A 23,782-nucleotide genomic window follows, 5' to 3' on the forward strand; every position below is an offset into this window, starting at 1 on the left:
GAGATTCTGTAGGACATGTCATATCATATGACAGTTATAAAATCTGATGTTTTGTGTGTGTGTGTTGGCAGTCATTGCTATCTCATATGTGAGACATGTGTGCCATGTCTGCTGTTAATTCAAAGGAGATTTGTGCATGTTTTTCTTATCTCACTAGAGCTTAAGTTCCATAGTGAGTGAGTCTGGTGCATGTATGACCAGCTGCACCTGTGAAGGCAAACATGTAGCGAGAAGATTAATTACCTTCCAGCTGTAAACATCTGCACACAGCAGCAGTCCTTCCTCATCAAACGTGTGCAAGGTACAGCAGGGTTACATTACCTCCTTCAGGATATATACACAGTGGATGCCAAAAATATTAGAACACTAGTATTTTCACCAGCTAAAAAATGGTTTTAAGTCAGTTATTTCTATCTTTTGCTGTAGTGTGTCAGTAGGAAATATCAGTTTACATTTCCAAACATTCATTTTGCCATTATACAATCTGCTACACCTATTCAAACAGAGCGTTCTGATGAGGGGGGTTAAAAACAGGACAGAATAGCCTATTACTTCTAAATTCTAAGTTTTTTTATGCAAAAATCTTGATAACATTGTAAGTGGTCCTCAGAGAACAGGCAGTTCATGACTCCTTAAAAAATTATTTGAATTAGGTAACTTTTGCAGTACACAGCCATGTCAGCATTTTCGAGGTTCTGTGCTAGTTTATTTTTATTTAATTTTTTTTCTTCTATTCATTGTTTTGCCGAAAAAATCCAAAGGGGGTCCTTTAGCCCTGTTGTACACACATACATGTATAGCTCATTCTGCTTAGTCTGGAATGGTGCAGAGCTGCTTTATTAACAGCGATGGGGGAGAGACATGGGAACGAGAGGCTGTCCAAGACTGATTTTATTTTTATTAATCTATATTTCCTCTGTCAGAGCTGTAACTGCAGGTCTGAGCTGTTGTCAGAGCATAGAGCAGCTGACACTTCTGGTATTGTGTTCCTCTCAATGGGGCGAAATCAGTCAATAGCGCTCACCGAATATTACACAGTAAAACCCCTATAGACTACCATTTATTATGGATTCTCTCGCTGATTTTCCCTTCAACCTGCTCAATTGTCTCCATTGTATGTAGGTCTCTGTGATATTGATTGTGATGTCATGAGTAGAGTCACTTAACAACATTATTGTCCACAATAATAACAGCGAACTGAAGTCTTCATTTCACCATTTTGAAGTAAAATCATGACACAATGTGACATGCTACCACAAAACTATCCTATGGTTTCAGAAAACTTGAAATGTAGTTTGTTTTAAAGATGTTTTTCATCCATTTTGGAGCTTGACAGCCCCCGTCACTATAATTCTGTTGTATCAAAAAAAAAGAGCAGCATGAACATTATTCAAAACTTCTCCTTTTATGTTTCCCAGAAGATTGAAAGTCATATGGGCTAAATTGCTGAATGCTATGATTGACCAGTCAGAGTTAAGTATTACAGACAGCTGTGTAATGAAACAACTGAATAATGATAACACATGATAAAACATATTACTGATATTTTTGTTGTTTGAGAAGGGACTGTGATTTTAGTTTTTTGTCTGGATGTGAATGTTTTCTGGGAAGAAAGTGAGAAGCTTTTGAACTTTGCCTGTCAGCTGGTGCTGATTTAAAATTTTTTTTTTTTGCTGACAGTTTTTCCTAGAGGTTCCCCAGTCTAAATAATAAGGACACAAATTCCACAAGAGTGCTGAACAGACTCTACCTGAACAAAATGTGGAAACGCTACAATATACAGTTTATGATCCGTGAACAGTGGGCTGGATATGGTAGCCGTAGCAATGCTGATTCCTCCAGACAACTTGATACGTAAACATATAAAAATATATAGAAAGCTAGTTTTTTTGGTTACAATTTATTTTTCTGAAACATAAACAGATTTAACAGACTCTATGTTCATGCTATAACTTTTTTGTTGCAGTTGCATGTTTTAAAGTCATCTCTCTTAAGTTCTTATAAAATCAATGTGTATGTCTCCAAAGCACGTTTTGGCCAGAGCTCTGGAGGGCCGTTCTGTGTATCAGGCTCTCGAGAGCGCCATGAACGCTACATTCTGTCTGGAAACACATGATGGGAAAACAAGATGTCTGAAATGAGTCCCTTTTTATTCAGAACTGCCCACAATCCCCCCTGCCTTAACCACCAAAAGTTTTAGGTGGTTTATTGTGCCATAAATTGAAGGTCATCTAGGACCGAGGAGTCACACCCACAGAACGGGACAGTTTGAAAATCCCCAGGCTCTGTTACTGTTGCTATAGACCTCAAATCTCACATGGAGAAAATGTTTTTTCTTTGACCACATCAGAAGAAGCGAGTTAAAGGGATAGTTCACCCAAATTGTCTTAATTTACTCACCCTTATGTTTTCCAGTCCCATCTCACTCTCTTTCATACACAAAAAGAAAAGATTTTGAAGGACTGTACTTGTTGCTCTTTTCTATGCAATTACAATGAATAGCTAGCGACTGGAAACATAAAAGGAACAGAAAAGCAACAAACTTGTCATAAAATTGGTCCTTACGCTATATTCGAGTCTTCTGAAGTCAATACGGTGTTACTGTTCAAAAGTTGTCAGTACGATTTTTTCAAATATTATTGAAAGAAGACTGTTATGCTCACCAAGGCATTTATTTGTTGAAGAATGCAACAGTAACACTGAGATATTGTTACAATTTAAAATAATGGATTTCAATTTTAATAAATTTTAAAAAGCAATTTATTCCTGTTATGGCAAAGCTACATTTTTCAGCAGCCATTACTCCAGTCTTCAGTGTCACATGATTGTTGAGAAATAAATGGCATATTCGAGTTCATGAGATACAGTAAGTGATGTCTGATTCATAGACAGATCATTCTTTTGAGTCAGAGCTTTTCAAAGAATTGAGACATTTTGTAAAAGTGATGTGAATGATTCGTACATGAATCAGACTGGTTTGTTTTTTCCAAGTTTGATCTGGTTAACGGCTCCATGGAGTAGAATATTATGGGTGAATAACAACTTAGCTTTGTGAAGACAGAGCACAACAACTACATTTATGATACTAGTTTGATTCTTTTGTCTTTTAGCATCTCCTTTTGTGTTCTATGTAGGAAAACAAAGTGATATGACATGAAGGTGAATTCTTGAGTAAATCTATCCTATTAAATAAAACTAAAATAGCTTCAAAACCATCTTTTCCACATGCTGGTTGATACCAAACATGTTGTGCGTTAGTTAGACATAAATCCTCTTTGCACAGACTATCACAATGGTGCTGGTCATGGGCAGATGACCCTGCTGTGTGTTACTGAAAGAGAACAGAACACACACTACACACCATGTGTCTCTCTCGGCACGCCGCCTCTCATCTCGCTCCCTTCTGCCCATTCCCACATTCCTTTCATCTCTCCCTCTCTCCTCTCACACCTAGACGTCTCCTTTGCTCGGCATTCCTCCGCTCTCCACTCGGAGATTACTCTCCTCTCGCATATGCGAGCACAGAGAGGGGCTCTGCCTCTCTTCAGCTCTCCCGTCCTCTAATCTCCTTTCCCTCCCTCACATTCATCCTGCGCTTTCCACTTCCCTCCTCTCCCATCCTCCTGGTGCGAGCGAGTTGGGCTGGCTGCAATGTGTCAGTGTTACCCAGCATGCCTTTGGCAGTGCTGACAGCACTCGCTCCGGCCAACAAACAGGAACAGGAAGGATTCCTGAGACGCGGCCAGACCGTCCACTCGGAGGGAGCGCATCCGTCACATCCTGTTCACTTACCCCATGCTTCTTCCCTTCTGTCTGCTTGGCTCTTTCTCTCTCTAATGTGCTTTTCACATGAAAGAGCCACACATTTGTTTTTTTTTTTACTTCAATCTGATGATTTCTTGATCAAAAAGAAAGTAAATTGTTATCTTGCGATTGGGTGTGTGCACAGCGATTGTGTGCCCCTGAAAGTATGAGAGTGAGGGGAGAAATTGAAAATCCATGTCCATGTCCGAGAAAACAATAACTTTATCAAGAGCTTACATGGTGTCTGGACATGTCTGACAGGCGCGCACAGCGCCGCTCACTAAGAGCCAATATCACAGCCCCTGAGATTAGCAGTCTCAACCGCAGGGAGAATATGTGTTGCGATCGATAGAAATGTCATCTTCTGCAATCCTTTATTTCTTTCTTTGGTATGATTCAATTGGCCATTTCTACTCCTCTTCAGCTCTTCTTTATCTTACCGCTTTGTCTGTAAGTGTAGCGAAATTAGACAAAGAACAGCATGAGGAACATGGGAGAAGAATCTCTGAGTTTGATTTGTTCGTAATGAATTTCATGGTTTTGAAGGCTTGTGTACTGACATTTACACACACGCTTTCCAACTCCAAGCCAAACCTTCATTCCATTTTCCAAATACTGATCTACTGCTTAGTACTGTGCAGTACACACTGCCTACTTTTTTTTTTAAATAGTAGTGAAACAGAATGCATTATGCAGCATTTCAAACTGCAGTATGGTACATTGTTGGCACATGACCTCATTATACAGTATATATGTGTGCGAGTCATATCTACTTTAATTTATGAAATTGGCCTAGACTCTTGGTTGCCTCATTAAATAATAGATAAAAAGACATGATAAAAATCATGGCTGATATTACTTCTGGTTCATTGGTCACATGGAAATGGTCATGGTGAGTGCATGCATTGTGGGATATGTTATGTTCTTTGGATTAAGTGTTTTCGGTTTCTTACTGGGGACTCTAATTTTGAAAATTACCTGACTAAGCAAGGGAGCAGCCATTTTTGGTTCAGTTTGCTCAACTCTCTCAGACTGTAAGCTCCATGTGACTGCTGCTTCAGTTTTCTTTAATGTTCATGCCTTCGAAAGCATTGTCAGTAAGTAATTTTTGTAAAATGTGTAAATTGAGGATATTTTCTTTATTTTCTATGCTATATTGGTAATAATTAAGTGTTTTATACACCAATTGCTTAACTGGTAACTCTGCTCTGTTAGCCTGTATATTGTGTATATATTTTACATTCCGTTTACTAAAAGTACTTTATTTGTGTATTGTTTTTGATAGTTTCACTCTCCTTTGAAGCATATTGGAGTAAACATCAGGAGTTTTTCGAAAACTACACCCTGACTCCAGTCTTTATTTGAAGGGAGTTTGGCTTGCTGCTAAATTGTGTTCATACATATGGAAACACACAAGGAGAGCAGTATAGTGAAATGACATAAACTCAGCTGGCTGAATATCTTAGCAGAAGCATACAGCAGCAAGTAGCGAGCATCATGGCTGAAAAGTATCCAAAAGAGATCACACCAGAGAAGATACAAAATAAAGGTAACAAAACATCTGACGCATCCTCTAAAAGTTCCATAAGGACTTCAAGGTCTTCAAGATCTTCAGTTGGTGTTGCTGCAGCACGTGCTAGAGCTAAAGCAGAGGCTGCACGAGCACGTGTCACTTTTGCAGAGAGAGAAATTGCAATTAAGGTGGACACAGCCAGGCTACAAGCTAACTTGGAAGCCCTGCATCTGGAAAAAGAGGCTGCAGCTGCAAGTGCAGAAGCAGAAATATTAGAAGCAGCAGCAGAGTGTGAGGATGAGGAGCCATATGAAAGGAAAAGTCACTCTTCATCAGCCCAAAGCACAGAAAAACGTGTTTGCGATTATGTCAGGGACCAAGCTACATATCTCAATGAGCAGGCCAACTTAGCCACAGATCCGCCTCATGATTGCAAATCTGAACCAGATCAAGTAACGGATCAGAACCAGTTTACCCCTCAAACTGAACCAAATATAGTGCATGTGAATGATAGCCAGTATGTCGTACTTGATGCATGTTCTTCATCTTCATCTCTAAGAGTGCCAAAACTGCAAAAGGTAAAACTCCCAAGGAACACGAAAGAGGAGTCAATAGAAAAACCAGTCAGCAATAAATGGCAGCAAAAGTGCAGTGGTGCATTAAGATATTTGCCACAACACTCAGAAACTTCAGACATGATGGACCTAGTGAAATTTCTTGCACGTCGTGAGCTGGTGAGTAGTGGTTTAACACGTTTTGATGATCGCCCTGAAAGTTACAGAGCCTGGAGGTCCTCTTTTATCAACACTATCAAAGACTTGGGTCTTACAGCCAGTGAGGAGCTAGACTTGTTGTCAAAGTGGCTTGGTAAAGAATCTTCAGAATACGTGAGACGTCTCAGAGCAGTTCATATAGGAAACCCAGACACAGCCTTGAAAATGGTCTGGAACAGACTTGATGAATGTTACAGCTCACCTGAAGTAATCGAAAGTGCACTGTTTAAGAAGTTAGACAGTTTTCCCAGGATTTCAGGTAAAGACAACCTCAAACTAAGAGAGCTCGGAGATCTTTTAATGGAGCTGCTCTCAGCCAAAGAAGACGGCTATCTACCAGGATTAGCTTACTTGGACACCGCTCGAGGCATCAGACCCATTGTTGAAAAACTGCCATATTCCTTACAAGAGAAGTGGATTTCTCAAGGCTCAAAGTTTAAGGAAGAATTTGGTGTCACTTACCCTCCTTTCTCGTTCTTTACTCAGTTCATTTGCAATCATGCTAAAACACGTAACGATCCAAGCTTTGCCTTTTCCAGTAGTTACCGCCCACAGTATGAAGGACTCACTGTGAAACATACTAACTTCAAGACACCAGTGTCGGTACACAAGACTGACATCTCTCATAGTACATCTCAAGATAAAATGCCTTCTAGAGACGATCCAGCTAAATTCTGTCCAATCCACAACAAACCCCACCCTTTAAGGAAATGTCGAGGCTTCAGATTGAAAACAATCGACGACCGAAAAGCATATCTAAAAGAACAAGGGATCTGCTTCAGGTGTTGCTCATCATCATCACACTTCGCTCGTGATTGCAAAGTCATTCTAAAGTGTGATGAATGCAACAGCGACAGTCACAACTCAGCTCTGCATCCTGGTCCACCCTCATGGACACCAAAAACCCAAAGTCATTCATTACAGCATGGCGGGGAGGGTGCAGGAGAAATTCCGACAACACAAGAAGTGAGCTCCCTTTGCACTGAAGTTTGTCACGGCCTTTCCACAAAATCTTGCTCCAAAATCTGTCTTGTCAATGTGTTTCCTGAAGGTCATCCTGAGAATGCGGTAAAGATGTATGCTATGCTCGACGATCAGAGCAACAGATCTCTGGCCAGATCAAGATTTTTTGACATATTCAACATCAATAGCATAGCATCTCTTTACAGCCTAAAGACATGTGCAGGGTTGATTGAGTGTTCAGGAAGAAAAGCAAATGGCTATCGGATTGAAGCAGCAAACGGTGGAATTAGTCTTGCTCTTCCAACACTTATTGAATGTGATGAAATACCCAACAACCGCGATGAAATTCCGACACCCGAAGCCGCTCTCCATCAACCTCACCTCAAGCATATTGCATCTGAAATCCCAGCTCTGGATCCTGAAGCCCACATCCTCCTGCTGCTTGGACGAGACATGCTCAGAGTTCACAAAGTGAGGAAACAAATTAATGGCCCAAACAACACACCTTTTGGTCAAAAACTGGACCTAGGATGGGTTTTGGTTGGGGAAGTATGCTTAGGAGACGTGCACAAGCCCAGTGTTTCCAGTTTCAAGACAAACATCTTAGAAAATGGAAGACCCTCACTGTTTATTCCTTGTACAAGTCACGTACACATTAAAGAAAAGATCACCAGCAACTTAACAGCTCTGCATACAGCTCATGACTTTGAAACCCACTGGAACACGAACAAAGATAATCTTGGCCAGACTCTATTTATAAGATCAGAGAATGACAATAAGTCTGCACTCTCCAACGAGGATGAAGTCTTTCTAAAGATTATGGAGAAAGAAGCTTTCCAGGATAATTCCAACAGTTGGGTGGCACCTCTCCCCTTTAGGTCTTCACGACCAGTTCTTTCAAACAACAGAGAACAAGCTTTAAGCCGCCTCTCTTCCTTGCGGCGTACACTAGAGAGGAAGCCAGATATGAAAGAACAGTTTGCAACCTTCATGCAAAAACTATTCGACAGTGACCATGCAGAACTTGCAGCTCCACTACCAAAGGGAAAAGAATGCTGGTACTTACCACTATTCGGAGTCTATCATCCCAAAAAACCTGATCAGATCAGGGTAGTATTTGACTCAGCGCGCAGCATGAAGGTATCTCTCTCAATAATGTACTCCTCACGGACCAGACCTTAATAACAGCCTCATTGGTGTCTTGATGCGCTTCAGGAAAGAGTGTGTAGCAGTGATGGCAGACATACAACAAATGTTTCACTGTTTTGTTGTGAGAGAAGATCATAGAGACTACCTACGCTTCCTATGGTATCGTGATAATGACCTTAACAAGGACATTGTTGAATACAGGATGAAAGTCCACGTGTTTGGCAACAGCCCTTCCCCGGCAGTAGCAATTTACTGCCTAAGACGAGCAGCAGAGAAGGGTGCTCCGCAACACGGTCCAGACACCAGACACTTTGTGGAACGTGGATTCTATGTGGATGATGCATTAATTTCCTTGCCAACTGAAGAGGAAGCGATAGACCTACTGAAGAGGACACAAGCATCCCTCTCTGAATCAAACCTGCGGCTGCACAAAATTGTATCCAACAGTCTTCATGTACTCAAAGCATTCCCAACTGAAGATCATGCAAAAGAAATCAAAGACCTCAATCTCAGTGGAACAACTATGCCTACACAACGCAGCCTTGGTCTGAATTGGGAAACTGCGACTGACACATTTACGTTTAAAGTATCAGTCAACGACAAACCATTCACACGCCGTGGTGTCCTGTCCATAATCAACAGTCTCTTCGATCCTCTTGGTTTTGTGGCTCCTGTCACTATACAGGGGAGGTTTTTACTCCGAGAGCTAACCATTGAAGGAATAGACTGGGATGAACCACTGTCACAAGAGAAACGCGGTGAGTGGGAAACATGGAGACATTCGTTGAAAGACTTGCAAAACCTTCACATTCCTCGTCCTTACACACCCAACTCTCATTCAGAAGCAAGTCACAAAGAAATCTGTGTTTTCTCTGATGCATCGACAAAAGCCATCGGAGCTGTAGCCTATCTCAGGGCAGTAGGTGGAGATGGACAGATCAGCATTGGCTTCATCTTAGGAAAAGCAAAATTGACGCCAAAAACCAGCCTACCATACCCGATTAGAACTTTGTGCAGCAGTCTTAGCAGTGGAGGTAGCAGAACTCATTGTTCAAGAGATTGACTTCAAACCGGATGCTATTACCTTCTACTGTGATAGCAAAATTGTACTCGGCTACATCTATAACGAAACTAAACGTTTCTCGTCTATGTCCATAACAGAGTACAGAGAATCAGACAATTTTCAGAACCAAAGCAGTGGCGATACATACCCACAGAGCACAACCCTGCTGACATTGCTTCCAGGTCCATCCATGCATCTCAACTCGTGAAATCTAACTGGTTTACAGGTCCGGCATTCCTGCATAAGCCACATGAAGATGACGTCATTATGACAGACAACTTTGCGCTTGTGGACCCATATTCAGATACAGAAATCAGGCCAATTGTGACAGCTTGTATCACAGGAATGAAGGATAAACAACTCACCTCGGACAGATTTCAGAGATTCTCCTCTTGGAAATCATTACAAAGAGCCATTGCATCGCTCATCCATGTAGCTTGCTCTTTTAGATCCTCCAATGAATCCAACACATGCAGCGGTTGGCACCTTTGTTCACAAGCACACACTGTAAGTGAGCTGTTAAAAGCTAAGAATGTGATAATCCGCTCTGTGCAAAAGGAGTCGTTCAGCAAGGACATAGAAACACTCTCTAAGGGAGGAAACATAAGCAGCAAAGTTCCACTCTCAAAACTGAATCCTTTCTTAGATGAAGATGGCCTACTCCGAGTCGGAGGCAGATTAAAACTTGCAGATGTAAGCTACCCTGAAAAAAACCCAGTCATCTTACCTGGCAAGCATCACGTTTCTGCGTTACTCATAAGGCACTACCATGAACGTGTGGAGCACCAAGGCCGCATATTCACAGAGGGGGCCATTCGTGCTGCTGGATTATGGCTTATTGGAGGCAAGAGATGCATAAGCAGTATTCTTCATGCATGTGTAACCTGCCGTAAACTTCGTGGTAAACTAGAAATGCAGAAAATGTCAGACTTGCCACCAGAACGACTTAGTGTGTCACCACCCTTTACTTACACTGGCTTAGATGTCTTTGGCCCTTGGACTGTGGTAGCTCGCCGCACAAGAGGAGGTCAAGCTCTCAGTAAACGCTGGGCAGTGCTTTTTACCTGCATGAGCACCCGTGCGGTTCACATTGAAGTCATTATGTCTATGGACTCTTCAAGTTGTATCAATGCACTTCGCAGGTTTTTCGCGATCCGTGGCCCTGCAAAACAACTGCAATCTGACTGTGGAACCAACTTCATTGGTGCTTCCAACGAGCTTGAATTCCACAAAGTAGTTCAAGAAACAAAGGTGCAAAGATACATCAATAACGAAGGATGCACATGGGCTTTCAACCCACCACACTCCTCCCATATGGGAGGTGCATGGGAGAGAATGATTGGTCTGGCTCGTAGAATTCTTGACTCAATGCTGATGCGGGAAGGACACTCTAACCTCTCTGATGAAGTGCTTAGTACACTTATGGCGGAAGTGACAGCAATTATCAACAGTAGACCTCTAGTACCTGTTTCTATGGATGCAGAATCACCCCTGGTACTTACCCCAGCGATGCTCTTAACACAAAAAGCAGGTTCTCCACCTCCGACAGGAAACTTCTCCGAAAAGGACATCTACAAACGCCAATGGCGGCAAGTACAGAGCCTAGCCAACCAATTCTGGTGTCGCTGGAAACAGGAATATCTGCAAACCCTGCAAGTTCGTCACAAATGGCAGGAGCCATACCCAAACATCCAGGAAGGTGACATAGTACTACTAAAGGACAATCAAGTAGCCCGAAATGAATGGCCCATGGCACTTGTCACAAGTGTTTTCCCTGGTCAAGATGGAAAGGTTCGGAAGGTTGAACTTAAGGTGACTAAAGAAGGGTCCAGCAAAACTTTCCTGAGGCCTATATCTGAAGTCATTCTCCTGCTTGGAAAATAAGAAAACAGTTTAAACAGTTGGTTATAGATGACATCTTTATAGATGTCAGGCGGGGAGTGTTATGTTCTTTGGATTAAGTGTTTTCGGTTTCTTACTGGGGACTCTAATTTTGAAAATTACCTGACTAAGCAAGGGAGCAGCCATTTTTGGTTCAGTTTGCTCAACTCTCTCAGACTGTAAGCTCCATGTGACTGCTGCTTCAGTTTTCTTTAATGTTCATGCCTTCGAAAGCATTGTCAGTAAGTAATTTTTGTAAAATGTGTAAATTGAGGATATTTTCTTTATTTTCTATGCTATATTGGTAATAATTAAGTGTTTTATACACCAATTGCTTAACTGGTAACTCTGCTCTGTTAGCCTGTATATTGTGTATATATTTTACATTCCGTTTACTAAAAGTACTTTATTTGTGTATTGTTTTTGATAGTTTCACTCTCCTTTGAAGCATATTGGAGTAAACATCAGGAGTTTTTCGAAAACTACACCCTGACTCCAGTCTTTATTTGAAGGGAGTTTGGCTTGCTGCTAAATTGTGTTCATACATATGGAAACACACAAGGAGAGCAGTATAGGATACATTATGTTGGTCAAATGTAATAGATCATCTGGGTGTCCCATGCACACAGAAAAGTAGCATATAATGGAGAATGTGTATATACTACCGAAACAGAAAGAGTAATAATGTTTTTTCATAAGAGTGGGCGTGACCATTTTTTACTGGAATGTGTGCGGCTTCCAGATATAATTTGCTGCAAGCTTTTTTTTTGCTGTACCCAATCTGTTATGCTGCTTGATATTGCAAAATGACATTTGTTATATTATATTAATTTATTATCATAATCATAAACACACTGGTTTGTAGGGCAAATAATATTACTCTTTACAGCGTTATTCTATTTATTCACCCACTGTATATCTGCTAATTGATCAGATGTCCCACACATTCACCGAAAATATCTTATTGCCACATTGAAAATAAGGTGAATATACAGAAATTATTTGAATATTTTTCACTATACACTAAATACTGGGCAGTATACATTGTAATAATGGCATACATTTTTTTTTTTTTTTTTTTTTTTCAATTTTATTTAAAAGTTTCTTAACGTTTGGCACTCCAACCATTAAAAAAAGTCAAAAAGACATCTGTAAATCATCTGTAATCAAAGACCATATGTAATTTAGTCACACTGGGAATGCTAGATCAAGTTGAGCACATTGCATTGTGGGAGAGAGTATTAAACTGCTCTGCTGTATACTGCACGATCGTTCTGATTGAGTCTCTCTGTGTTTAACCCCCTTTCCACGTTTGCCCCCTCTGTCTCTTTCTCATTTGTTTTTCTCTCTCAGGTGGTAGTTATCTGTCCAAGTGCTGTAATATTTCACCTCCAGACTGTTTAATGCTGCTATTAGGTCTAAAACCATGTTTTCACACAGTGATGCCATTGTTCTAGAGAGGTTATGTCTGGACTTTTTAACCATAACCATTTTTCTCTGTTTCATTCTAACCTTCTTTCATACATACTAAACAAGATTCAGTCTTAGGCATTCATTTATATAGGGTTACCCTACTAAAAATAAATAAATAAAACACATTTTAAACTGGTCTAAGGTGGTTCTTAGGTGGTTCTTAGGTGCTTTAGCTTGTTGGCAAACTGGACAAATTACCAAAACACCTCTAAATCCAGCAAACCAGATGAGCAAACTCCAATAAACTGGTTTAATTTGTTCAAGCTGTTGTTTTTCTCCACTGAAAGCAGAGATATCGCTCTATTCTTTCCCAGGCTGGAGTTCTACAGTTATGCATTAGCTAAAATTCTCTAAGAATAATTAATCTCAAATTCAGATATTCAAATTCAATCAGGTTTTGTCCTGTCTGGCGTCAGAGATGTATTTATTTTGAACAGGATTATGTGGTCAGGCTGGCATGAAGTAATGAAGTTAGCACTGTGTGGCCTCTTAGCTTTGTGGGGAATCATGCCACCTGCTGTCTGTCCAATCTGGCCCCTCTTTTGCTGAGACAATGCATGAAGTATTGATGAAGAGATTCAATTATAGGAGAAGATAATCCCAAAGAAATCTAAACATACAGAGAACATCATAACAATGCGAAGCTAATGCAAAGTCGAGCAAAAAATAAAAAAGACTATTAATGCGAATGTGAACTTTTCAATTCTGCAAAAAAGAAAAAATACTGTGCATTTAATCCCATTCATTTTATGGGCAAATCTCCTCTTCATTGAGAGTGGCTTTTTCATGCAGCAAGCTGTTTTTGAGCTCACAGTTCACCAAAATAAATGCCGGTTGAGGTTAAATCATTGGGAAAATTGCTCTCATAGCGGGAAGCGCTTTGCAAAATGTCATTTCCAGTCTATTTCAGAGGCGTATGCGTCACCGCACGTGCTCTCTCTCTCTCTCTCTCTCTCTCTCTCTCTCTTACCCTTTTCAGACTCCCTCTTTCACCTTTTCTTCAAATGCTTTATGAGTTTTGTTTCATTAGTGTGTGTTTTACATGTGTGTTGGTTCGTGGTTATTAGCTTGCATGCACATGTGTTGGCTTCCTGTCCTCTGACCTCTGGTTAGTCGTGCATTGTGTAATGTGCATCTGTCTCCTGTTGGCACACTGCTGCTGCTGGGTTGCCAGTGCACACACACACACACACACACACAGAAGATGGGCATGAACATTAAGTCACTTGTTCCTTTTGATTTGCCGAATGGCTTGCTGGGATCCATGACACGGATTGGCTCTTATTGGCATCCCACTGAAGAACATTTCCGCCAAGGGTCACAATGCTCTTCCATAGAGACTGAGCACACAGATCTGTGTCTATAGCTCTGTTCCAAAACCTAGTGAGTGTCCTCACTGCATGCTGTCTACATAGACAGCTGCCTAATGTTCATGCAAGTGCATAAGGGACAGGGCCCGGTTGCATAAAGCACCTTAAGTTTTTCCCTTACGTATGACACTTTTAAGGCGTGATTTCCCCTTATCTAAGGGAATGACTTGAGGGTGTTGCATACAATCCCTTAAACCATTCCCTTAGTTAAGGGAAACCGTTAAGTATTTCACAACAGCGACCCAGGTTTTGCCGTTAAAAAAATCTACTGTTGCCATGGACATGTTATTTGTTAATGCAGATAGCGGTGTAAGTTTTCACAAAAACATAACATTTTCAGGGACTAATGTGAGTAAATCTATATTTAAATGCAAAGGGACAAGATAGTCATTTTATTCGTATCCAAAACGAGGTGATGTGAACATTATGAAGCGCTAAACACTCCTATGCAGTGTATGTTTCATTCATACTCGAAACCGGAGGGCGCTGTCGAGCTGAAAGTCCATTCCGGACACATAGAAGTATCTTATGATGGAATACAGCAGCGATCGCTGGCTGCAGCTTAAGCTAAAAGCAGAAATGTAAACACAATAAACACAAGATTGCGAAAATATATTTTGTATGTGTGTTTTTCAAGTCATCTCCCAGGTAATATGTAGGAAAATACAGGAATAAAATATTACAGAATATATGTGTTCTCACATGACGCACTCACGTTTGAGCTATTAGTTGTATGTAATTTGATTAATGTGAATAAATGCCTAAATCTGTTATAAAGCGGCCGATTGTGTCTTGTAGAAGACTTTGGGATTGAATCTGCTCGTTGTGTAACACTTAAGGTGACATTTTCCATACCATACCTTACGAAAATGACAGTTAAGGGGCTTTATGCAACACTTAATGGGCTTTAAGGGACACTTAAGAGAAATTCTAAGGGTTTATGACGTTTCACCTAAAGAAACTCTTAAGTGCCATTTAAGGTATATTTTATGCAACGCCCTTAATTGTAAGGGAAACTTAAGGGCGATCTTAAGGGAAAATTACACTTAAGGTGCTTTATGCAACCGGGCCCAGATGATATACATGTAATAGGCAGCATCATTGCTCTGTACGTAAAGTTCAAAAATAGCATGTTGCTACAGCATGATACTGTAATAAAGCACAAAAAATAGACACAAATATTGGTTTAAATGATTAGTACACTATTTAATGTAATTTGATGTTACTATTTTAATATTTGCATTATTCATATTAATTTTTGAACATTATTTCTTAACTGTTTGTTCATATTTTATCTTGTAGTATTATATTTTTAGTACTGGAATATATAAATATAGCCATATTTTTTTAAATGTTAGAAATGTTTTATTACACTGTTATATCATTTGATTTATTTTAAGATTTTCAGTTTTTCCAGTTTATATACATACAAGTACAAAGAAATTAATATTGTTTGTAATATATTGTTATTTTGTGTGCAACTTTGTGTGTGTGTGTGTGTGTGTGTGTGTATAAGCATATGTGTATATGGTACATATACTGTACATGGTAATGTATATGTGAATACTAATATGTGAATTTAACTCCATAATTTTGTATCCTTTAGGAATGGCTTCACCACGAAGGATGATGCCTTCAGTTTAGCTTCTGAATCATTTCCTCTGCATTCCGACAATTAAATTGAATGCTTATGAGCATCACATGGTTTCTCATTCCCCTCACGCTGCTCTGAGATCCACCAGCCAGTCAACCTCAACAGAGGGTTCCTACGCATTTATAGAGGCAAACAAACTCTCCTGAGGAGAAAACTAGAGATGGTGGCATTTATTTCCTTGAGACAATCTGCAAATAAAACCCACTCTTTCATTTCAAAATGGGTGTAAGACCAGTTAAAACCAGCCATGTGTTGATTTGAGTTTCTACAGCCTTCGGGCCTGGCTGGGCTTCATATTTTAGACTTGTTTCACTTGTCACGACTTAGAGAGGCATTTTGAAATGCATCGCCCTCCATTATAAATGATGAAGCCGAATCTGAATAATGAATTGCGGTGCCTTTGCCATCTGCAATGAGAGAGAGAGAGTGAGAAAGAGCAGCAAAAGGAAATCTGAAGTCTGTGGTTGTTGAAGTTGATGAAAGAGGAAAAAACTGTGTGTGAAAAGCACAAAAGAGCTCAATTTGAAGAGCAGATGGGGATACATTTTCCTCCTCACACTGTTTTTCATAAGCACAATGGAAACGATATAAACGAGAACCAAAGTAAATCAAGTGAAACTGAGCTGCATAACGTGAAAGACACCTGCACACCTTTCTGAACCTTTAGAATTTCCTCTGAGTTCCTCAGTGGGAGTAATAACTCTCAGGTGGTGACAGTATTGTGCTGTATTGCTTGAGTGTCTGGATTGTAAGCTTGTATCTACATATGTAGATACATTGTAAGCCTGTTCTACATATGATTACATTACAGGTGTGACCAAAAAAAAGAAAGAATGTGAGCTTCTCTTTTACATTGTTTTACAGTAGGAGCACGGTATAAGGTAGCTTGTTCTCTATGTGTATATGGGGTAAACTTAATGCACAGCACTAAATTTTAGACCTATTAACATATTAATTGACATATCGCTCAAGATGATGATGATGAAATTATAATAAAACTTTATTTGTTTTACTACTTATCATTCCTCAATATTAAGCCTAAGTTTTAATGTGACTATTGATGAGGATTGATGATCTTTGAATAATATCGGAAATATATTTAAAGTGTACCTAAAGTATACTTGCAATAGTTCCACTTTAGCACAATCAAATATCTTTCAGTGAATCTTTATTTGGGCTTTAGCACTAATTCCTCACAATTAAAGTGCATTAAGCACAAATTCCATGTTCCAATTCATCCATGGTAAATTTTTCTTGTTTGTTGTGATGACAAACTATCAGGTTTATGCTATCATGCTACTCACAGCCGAGCAGTGTTGGGCTAGTTACTCAAAGAATGTAATATATTACTCGTTACTAGTTACTCCTTTCAAAAGTAATATTGTTACTTTACTTATTACTTTCTGGCAACAGTAATTAGTTACACTACTAGTTACATTACTTTTTCTTCACGCCCCACAGAAGTTGCAACTGTGTATCTTCCAGATAAAATTCTTCTAGAATGTTACTAACAACATATTTCTGCCTCATTTGACCAAAATCCACATTGGATCGCAGTCAGAAGTTATTACAAACACTCAATAGTGACTGATAGTGACATTCAAGTAGAAGTGTTGTATTCATCTCATTAATTGTCATGTGTAGTCAAGTAATTTTTACGTTACCCATATGCGATTAAATTTTGTTATGTATTTTATCAAATCACATGAATTTGTAAGAAACTGTTTAATTTTCCAAAAATATTTTTAATTATATTAATATAATGTACCACATGCTGATCAGAGGGATGCAATGCCAGAGTAAAGTAAAGCCACAACTTACACAACAGATCTTTTTTTCCTGACAAAATCAATATAATGCAATATTTCTATCTGCTGAATGTAAGCTTTTCCATATTCCAAGCTTGCCTGCTGCACCGGGGACATAACATGCATGTGCGAGTCATGAAAATTATGAAAATAAATCTAGGAATTATTTGATTGTTAGATTTTAAATCAGTGGGTTTGAGGCATCAAAAGTAACTAAGTAACTAAGCTGTTTTATGGAAAGTAACTGTAATATTATTACTGAAATCTTTTTAGTAATTAGTTACACTACTAGTTACTGCAAAAAGTAATATTATTACAGTAACTAAATTACTAGTAACTAGTTACCGCCCAACACTGCAGCCGAGCTACTTTTCTTTTTGTATGTTTATGATGTGACACACAAATGGCATACTGTATGTATGCAACATGCCATGAAATTTGTCCCAAGAGCTCTATAACATTAATCATTATTATATGTCGAACAAAGTATATTTGGATGAAGATATTATGGATTAAAATGTTACTTTTTTTTTTTCTTTTTTTTTTACACTCAATCATTAATAATATTTTTTAATCAAAAAAGTTGCATTGTTTAGCTTTAAATGAGAGGAATTTGATGAATCTCATTGGACTCAAAGAGCTGATGCTGGACTGTGTTTCCCAGCATGCACCACAGCATGAATAAATCATGCAAATTACAACCTCATTGTTTACTCTATTATGTGCACTGTTGTTGCAGTATTTGTTGTTCCCTTTGAGTCATGTGTCATGTGGTGTACATCTCTTCCTTTAATAATGAGATTTTGATAGTCACCATCATTGCGTTTTGTGTGGAATATTAAAGATCACATATGCTGGTGCTAAAAATCATATTATTATATGCATGTGTCAGAGTCTTAAGGTAAAACCTTACCTTACTAGTTATTATTTTTTGTTTTTTATTTATACACACGTGGTCAGAATTGTTGGTACCCATGGTAATTATGATCAAAGAAGGCTGTGAAAATAAATCTGCATTATTAATTATTTTGATCTTTCATTTTAAAAAAAAAATCACAAAACTCTAACCTTTCATTGGGGAATAAGAATTTAAAATGGGGGGAAAATATCATTATGAACTAAATGTTTTTCTCTAATACACATTGGACATAATTAACGATACCCTTTTATTCAATACTTTTTGAAACCTCCATTTGCCAAAATAACAGCTCTGAGTTTTCTCCTATAATGCCTGATGAGGTTAGAGAACACCTGGCAAGAGATCAGAGACCATTCCTTCATCCAGAATCACTCCAGACCCTTTAGATTCCCAGCTCCATGTTGGTGCTTCTCCTCTTCAGTTCACCCACTCATTTTCTACAGGGTTCAGGTCAGAGGACTGGAATGGCCAGCAGAAGCTTGGTGCTCAGTGACCCATTTTTGCATTGTTTTTAAGGTTTGTTTTTGGATTATTGTCCGGTTGGAAGATCCAAACATGCCCCATTATAAGATTTCTAACAGAGTCAGTCACTTTTTGATTTTTTTATCTGTTGGTATTTGATAGAATCAAAGATGCCATGTGTCTAAACAAGATGTCCAGGACCTCCAGCAGAAATATAGGCCCACAACATAAAAAATACAGCAGTATATTTCATTACACTTCATTACCCATTAAACATGGGGCACTTTTTATCCCTGTGTTCACAAAACCCATCTTAAGTGTTTTCTGCTAAAAAGCTATTTTTTTTAGTCACATCTGACCATAGAAGCCAGTCCCATTTGAAGTTCCAGTCGTGTCTGATAACTGAATATGCTGGGGATTGTTTTTGCATGAGAGCATTTTCTTTTCTTGATTTTTTTTCTTTCTTGAAACCCTCCCAAACAACATGTGGTGTAGATGTGGTGTAGGTTTGATATATTTTTAAAGTTTTCTGACCCCGAGACTCAACTATTTTCTGCAATTCTCCAGGTGTGGCCCTTGGAGAGTCTTTAGCCACTCAAACTCTCCTTCTCACCCTGCATTAGGGCGATATAGACACACGTCCTCTTCCAGGCAGATTTGTAACATTTTATGTTGTTTGGAAATTCTTAATTATTGCCCTGATGGTGGAAATGGGAATTTTCACTGCTCTAGCTCTTTTCTTAAAGCCACTTCACTAATTTGTGAAGCTCAATTATCTTTTGCTGCACATCAGAAATATATTCTTTGGTTTTTCTCATTGTGATGGATGATTAAGGGAATTTGGCCTTTGTTTTCCCTCCTATTTATATTTCTGTGAAACAGGAAGCCATGGCTGGATAATTTTATGTTCATAATCACCCTGGTGTGCTCAAAACTGTAAATATGAATGGGAATATACTTCACAGATATTTTACTCATAAGAATTTTTAGGGGTACCTGTTTGAGAACAACATTTATTTCATAATGAGATTTCCCCCCATTTTCAATTGTTTTAGTTCAATGAAAGGTTAGATTTTACATAAGGATCAAAAGGATTAATAATGCAGATTTATTTTCACAGCCTTTTTTTGGTCGTATTTACCAAGGGTACCTACAATTCTGACCACATGTGTATATGTATTATGTATTGGTTACTGTATTTTATCTATCGATCGATCAATATCCAGCTCTCCTCATCAACTGATGCTTTCACTATTCCTTAATCCCTCTCTGTTCTAGCTTGTACTATTGTAAACAATGTTTGAAACTTTGTACTACTACAAGCACTTCTCATATTTGTTTCCTTTCTATGATGAATCGCTCGTGTTCCTGATTTGTAAGTCACTTTGGATAAAAACGTATATATAGATGCCCTTTATCCGTGAATATAATTGTATTTAAGATAAATGTTTTAAACCCATAACTATTATTTAGATGTTTGTATATCATGTGCTCATTCTAGTGTTTCTAATTCAATAAGACAGTCACAATCTGTGTTGACACATCAATTATGCAGCTGAATATTGATTGAGCCACAGTCAAACCACTGCAGGTCCCCATACATATCCATATTTGGTCACACAGTTGAGTCTCTAATCAGAAAAAAAAAGAAGAAAAAAGCCCAGTAATTCTGCACCGATTTTAATCATTTGAATTATCGACCACGTGTTTGTACTTTGACACTACAGGTTTGCATTCAATATACACAGCTAGTTGTAGTTTTGAATTTGTTTTTACAAAACATCAGCCAGAGGTGTAATTTCATCCATATGCGAGTTCCACCCTTGGTTTTCTGGATGTCTCCCTCTCCTTGTGTATCTGTTATTGGGTTTGTACTCTTATTTTAGCCAAGGAAATCAGATCCATGTGGTTGGCTCAGTGAAGCATTTTAAGACTGAATTATGGCACTGCAGAGCCACACGTCTTTTAAAATCCTGGTACTATTGTTTCTACTGTCTAACTGAGGAATCTCACATCCATTTAACAGACACTCAGACCTTTTAACTGGGTCTGCGGTGAACTTGGGATTCATTGTTCACACAAACACTTGATCAGTGTTGAGGAAGAAACTTTGTTACTGTATCTTCCAAAACTTCTTATTTTAAAGTAGTTCAACTAAAACCCAAATTTTAAATTTGATGACTGCTACAGGTCTCAAAATAGTTGGGACGGGGGCATGTTTACCATGGTGTAACATCTCCTCTTCTTTTCAAAACAGTTTGAAGACGTCTGGGCACAGAGTTTCTGGAGTTTTGGTGTTGGAATTTGGTCCCATAACACCAGTGTCCTCTCCTTCCCTACACAGACAGACATCTCTATGGCTTCTTCGGTCTCTGAGCTTCTCACTGCTGTGTGAGGAATTCATATATGAACTGAGAGATGGCAAAAATGAAATATGCTTTGAGCTTGTGTGTGTGTGTGTGTCTGTTTTCATGTGTGGGTGTGCAGGTTCCAAAATTAATACCTGCCAAACAGTAAATTTGCAAAAATTGGCTTTGGTTGCAAAATAAAGGCTATTTGGCTGGTATTTTTTATTAGAAACTGCAAAATAATGCATGGATTAAATCATAAGAGATTGTTTATATATTTATTTATTTATTTGTTTATTTAAAAGCAGAATGTATTTTTTTTTGTTGTTGCTAATATTCTAATCATTAAAATGAATCAATATTATATGTTTGATGTAGAGAATTAAGTTAAATTTAAATAAAAAACCCATGTCTTATATCTACACTTCTGATTTTACTAAGCACAGCAAGGCTGATTCAACCTCCCAGCTTTTCTCTTTTTTTATAAAAATGTGCTTTTTACCTGACTCTGTAATATAATTTTGACTTTATCTTTAACAGCAATTAAGATGTTTTTAACATTTCAAAACACATTCTTATGTTAGCAGACAGATTACATTTCACATGATGTGACCAACAATTCCTCAACAAATCTAAAATATCATAATCAAATATTATTAAAATATTCATCTGACGGAGGTGTCATAGACCTGACAGAGTTGACACATCTGACGGTGGTGATGAAACCCTGAATTTGTAGTCTTTTTAACTAAATAAATTGAATTAATCAATTACTGTATTAAAACAAACAGTGTTATTGTTTATAAAGCTTTTTATTTTCAAGATTCACATTTAAGTTTTTGATATATCATTGGAACTCTTGACAAATGATCCAAAAATGATATGATCAGAATGCAAACGAACTGTATTATGTATAGATGTGTTTTATCCAGTGTTTTGTGTTCCCTTATGTTCCCTCAACCCTAACTAGCTACTAGCTAACTAGCAAGAAGTGATGAATATCAATCCACAAAAGCAATATATGCTGTATATTTAGTAATTATACATTATTAAAGGGGTCATCGGATGCCCATTTTCCAGAAGTTGATATGATTCTTTAGGGTCTTAATGAAAAGTCTATAACATACTTTGGTTAAACTTTCTCAATGGTGGTGTAAAACAACACCCTTTTTACCTTGTCAAAATCAGCTCTGTTTTCAGCAAGCCATTCTAGTACATATTTCTTTAAATGCTAATGAGCTCTGCTCACCCTGTCCCTCTCTTCCGTGGGATGACGAGCAGACTGTAAACTTCAGCCGTGAAACTTGTTAACTAGCACATTATTAGGAAAGGTGATTTGCAAAGATTCATAAAAACCCTTATACTCACTTCTGCTGTAGATGAAGCTGGATCACGAATGATTTGCGCAAAAATAAACGCATTTAGGCAGATCAGGGATCAGCGCATTCCCTTCAAAAACGAAAGTAACGTTAATCCTCTGTGTCTTCAGCGGCTCAGATGACGATAGTAAATGACAACTGCTATGTGCATTATTACATCCAACGACAAAACACCTTAATCGCTTAATTGGAGACATTCTTGTCTTCCCCTGCACTGGAGTCGACACAATGGCGGACAGCTCACGGCTCACTCAGGGCGGGTCTAAGGTAAGAGGGCCGTGTCAATCAACTATTGTGGCAGTGGCCTGCGCAGAACTACGTCATTCTGACAGGAATCTCAGAACATCCTGATTTGAGAAGGGGTTTTAAAATAGGGATTTAAAAAAATATATAAAAAACACACTGGGTGGACTCCACACACTTCCAACACACATTTATGTTCGAACAACATGTAAAGTGAATTTTGCATCTGATGACCCCTTTAAAAAAATTAATAATAATAATAATTCCTTACATTTATATAGCGCTTTTCTAGGCACTCAAAGTGCTTTACATTGTGAGGGGGAGGGGGGGGGGGGGGTCTCCTCATCCACCACCAGTGTGCAGCATCCACCTGGATGATGCGATAGCAGCCATAGTGCCCCAGAACTATTTTATATTTAATGTAATTAAAAATGACTTGAAAACCACAAAAATATGATGAATTCACATTGAATGTCAACTCCATCATTGGCCCGTCACCACCGTCAGATAGAGAATATTACAGTGTTGACGTCTGACTGTCACGGGTGCGTGGTTGTAGTACAAATATATAAATGAAAGGCAGGAGAACGAAACAGCATCAACTCACTTTTCCCATTTAATAACTTAAGATCGGACAAACTACAAGGGGGAACTGAGGATTTATATACAGACAGGAACAAAAGAGCAAACAAGATAATGAAACTCAGGTGGGGACAATGAATGATAATTATCAAACGAGAAACGCAACCAGACCAAATAAGGAAAACGGGAACTTCAGACAGGTAAACACGTAACAGTACCTCCCCCTCCCGGAAGGCGCGTCCCGCGACGTAACAGTACCACCGGGGAGGGGGGGTGGGCGCCCTGGAAGCCGGTGCAGAACAGGGATACTGGGGAGGCATCCAGGGCGGAGCAGGAGACACTTAGAGACCATGGCGGGTCAGGGGGCTTGGAGGGCCATGGCGGGTCAGGAGGCTTGG

General features: G+C 38.8%; 2 protein-coding genes across 3 annotated transcripts in view; both read left to right on the plus strand.

Annotated features, from left to right (window-relative positions):
• Window positions 1-21,578, plus strand: part of qkia (QKI, KH domain containing, RNA binding a) — a 125,824-nt gene extending 104,246 nt beyond the window's left edge. Inside the window, exon 8 of one of the 2 annotated variants that reach the window (XM_058749163.1) lies at window positions 21,090-21,578. In XM_058749163.1, the coding sequence (XP_058605146.1) occupies window positions 21,090-21,094 (5 nt within the window). In that variant the 3' untranslated portion in view covers window positions 21,095-21,578. The remainder of the gene's footprint in view (window positions 1-21,089) is intronic. The other variant, XM_058749167.1, reaches the window with a different exon arrangement.
• LOC131523105 (uncharacterized) lies at window positions 9,352-15,321 on the plus strand. Its single transcript, XM_058749160.1, has 2 exons — window positions 9,352-11,388; window positions 11,577-15,321. The coding sequence occupies exon 1, from the start codon at window positions 9,533-9,535 to the stop codon at window positions 11,147-11,149; it is 1,617 nt and encodes a 538-aa protein (XP_058605143.1). The 5' UTR covers window positions 9,352-9,532; the 3' UTR covers window positions 11,150-11,388; window positions 11,577-15,321.
• Window positions 21,579-23,782: the final 2,204 nt, after the last annotated feature.

This window comes from Onychostoma macrolepis, chromosome 17 (genome assembly GCF_012432095.1).
Source record: "Onychostoma macrolepis isolate SWU-2019 chromosome 17, ASM1243209v1, whole genome shotgun sequence".
NCBI lineage: Eukaryota > Metazoa > Chordata > Actinopteri > Cypriniformes > Cyprinidae > Onychostoma > Onychostoma macrolepis.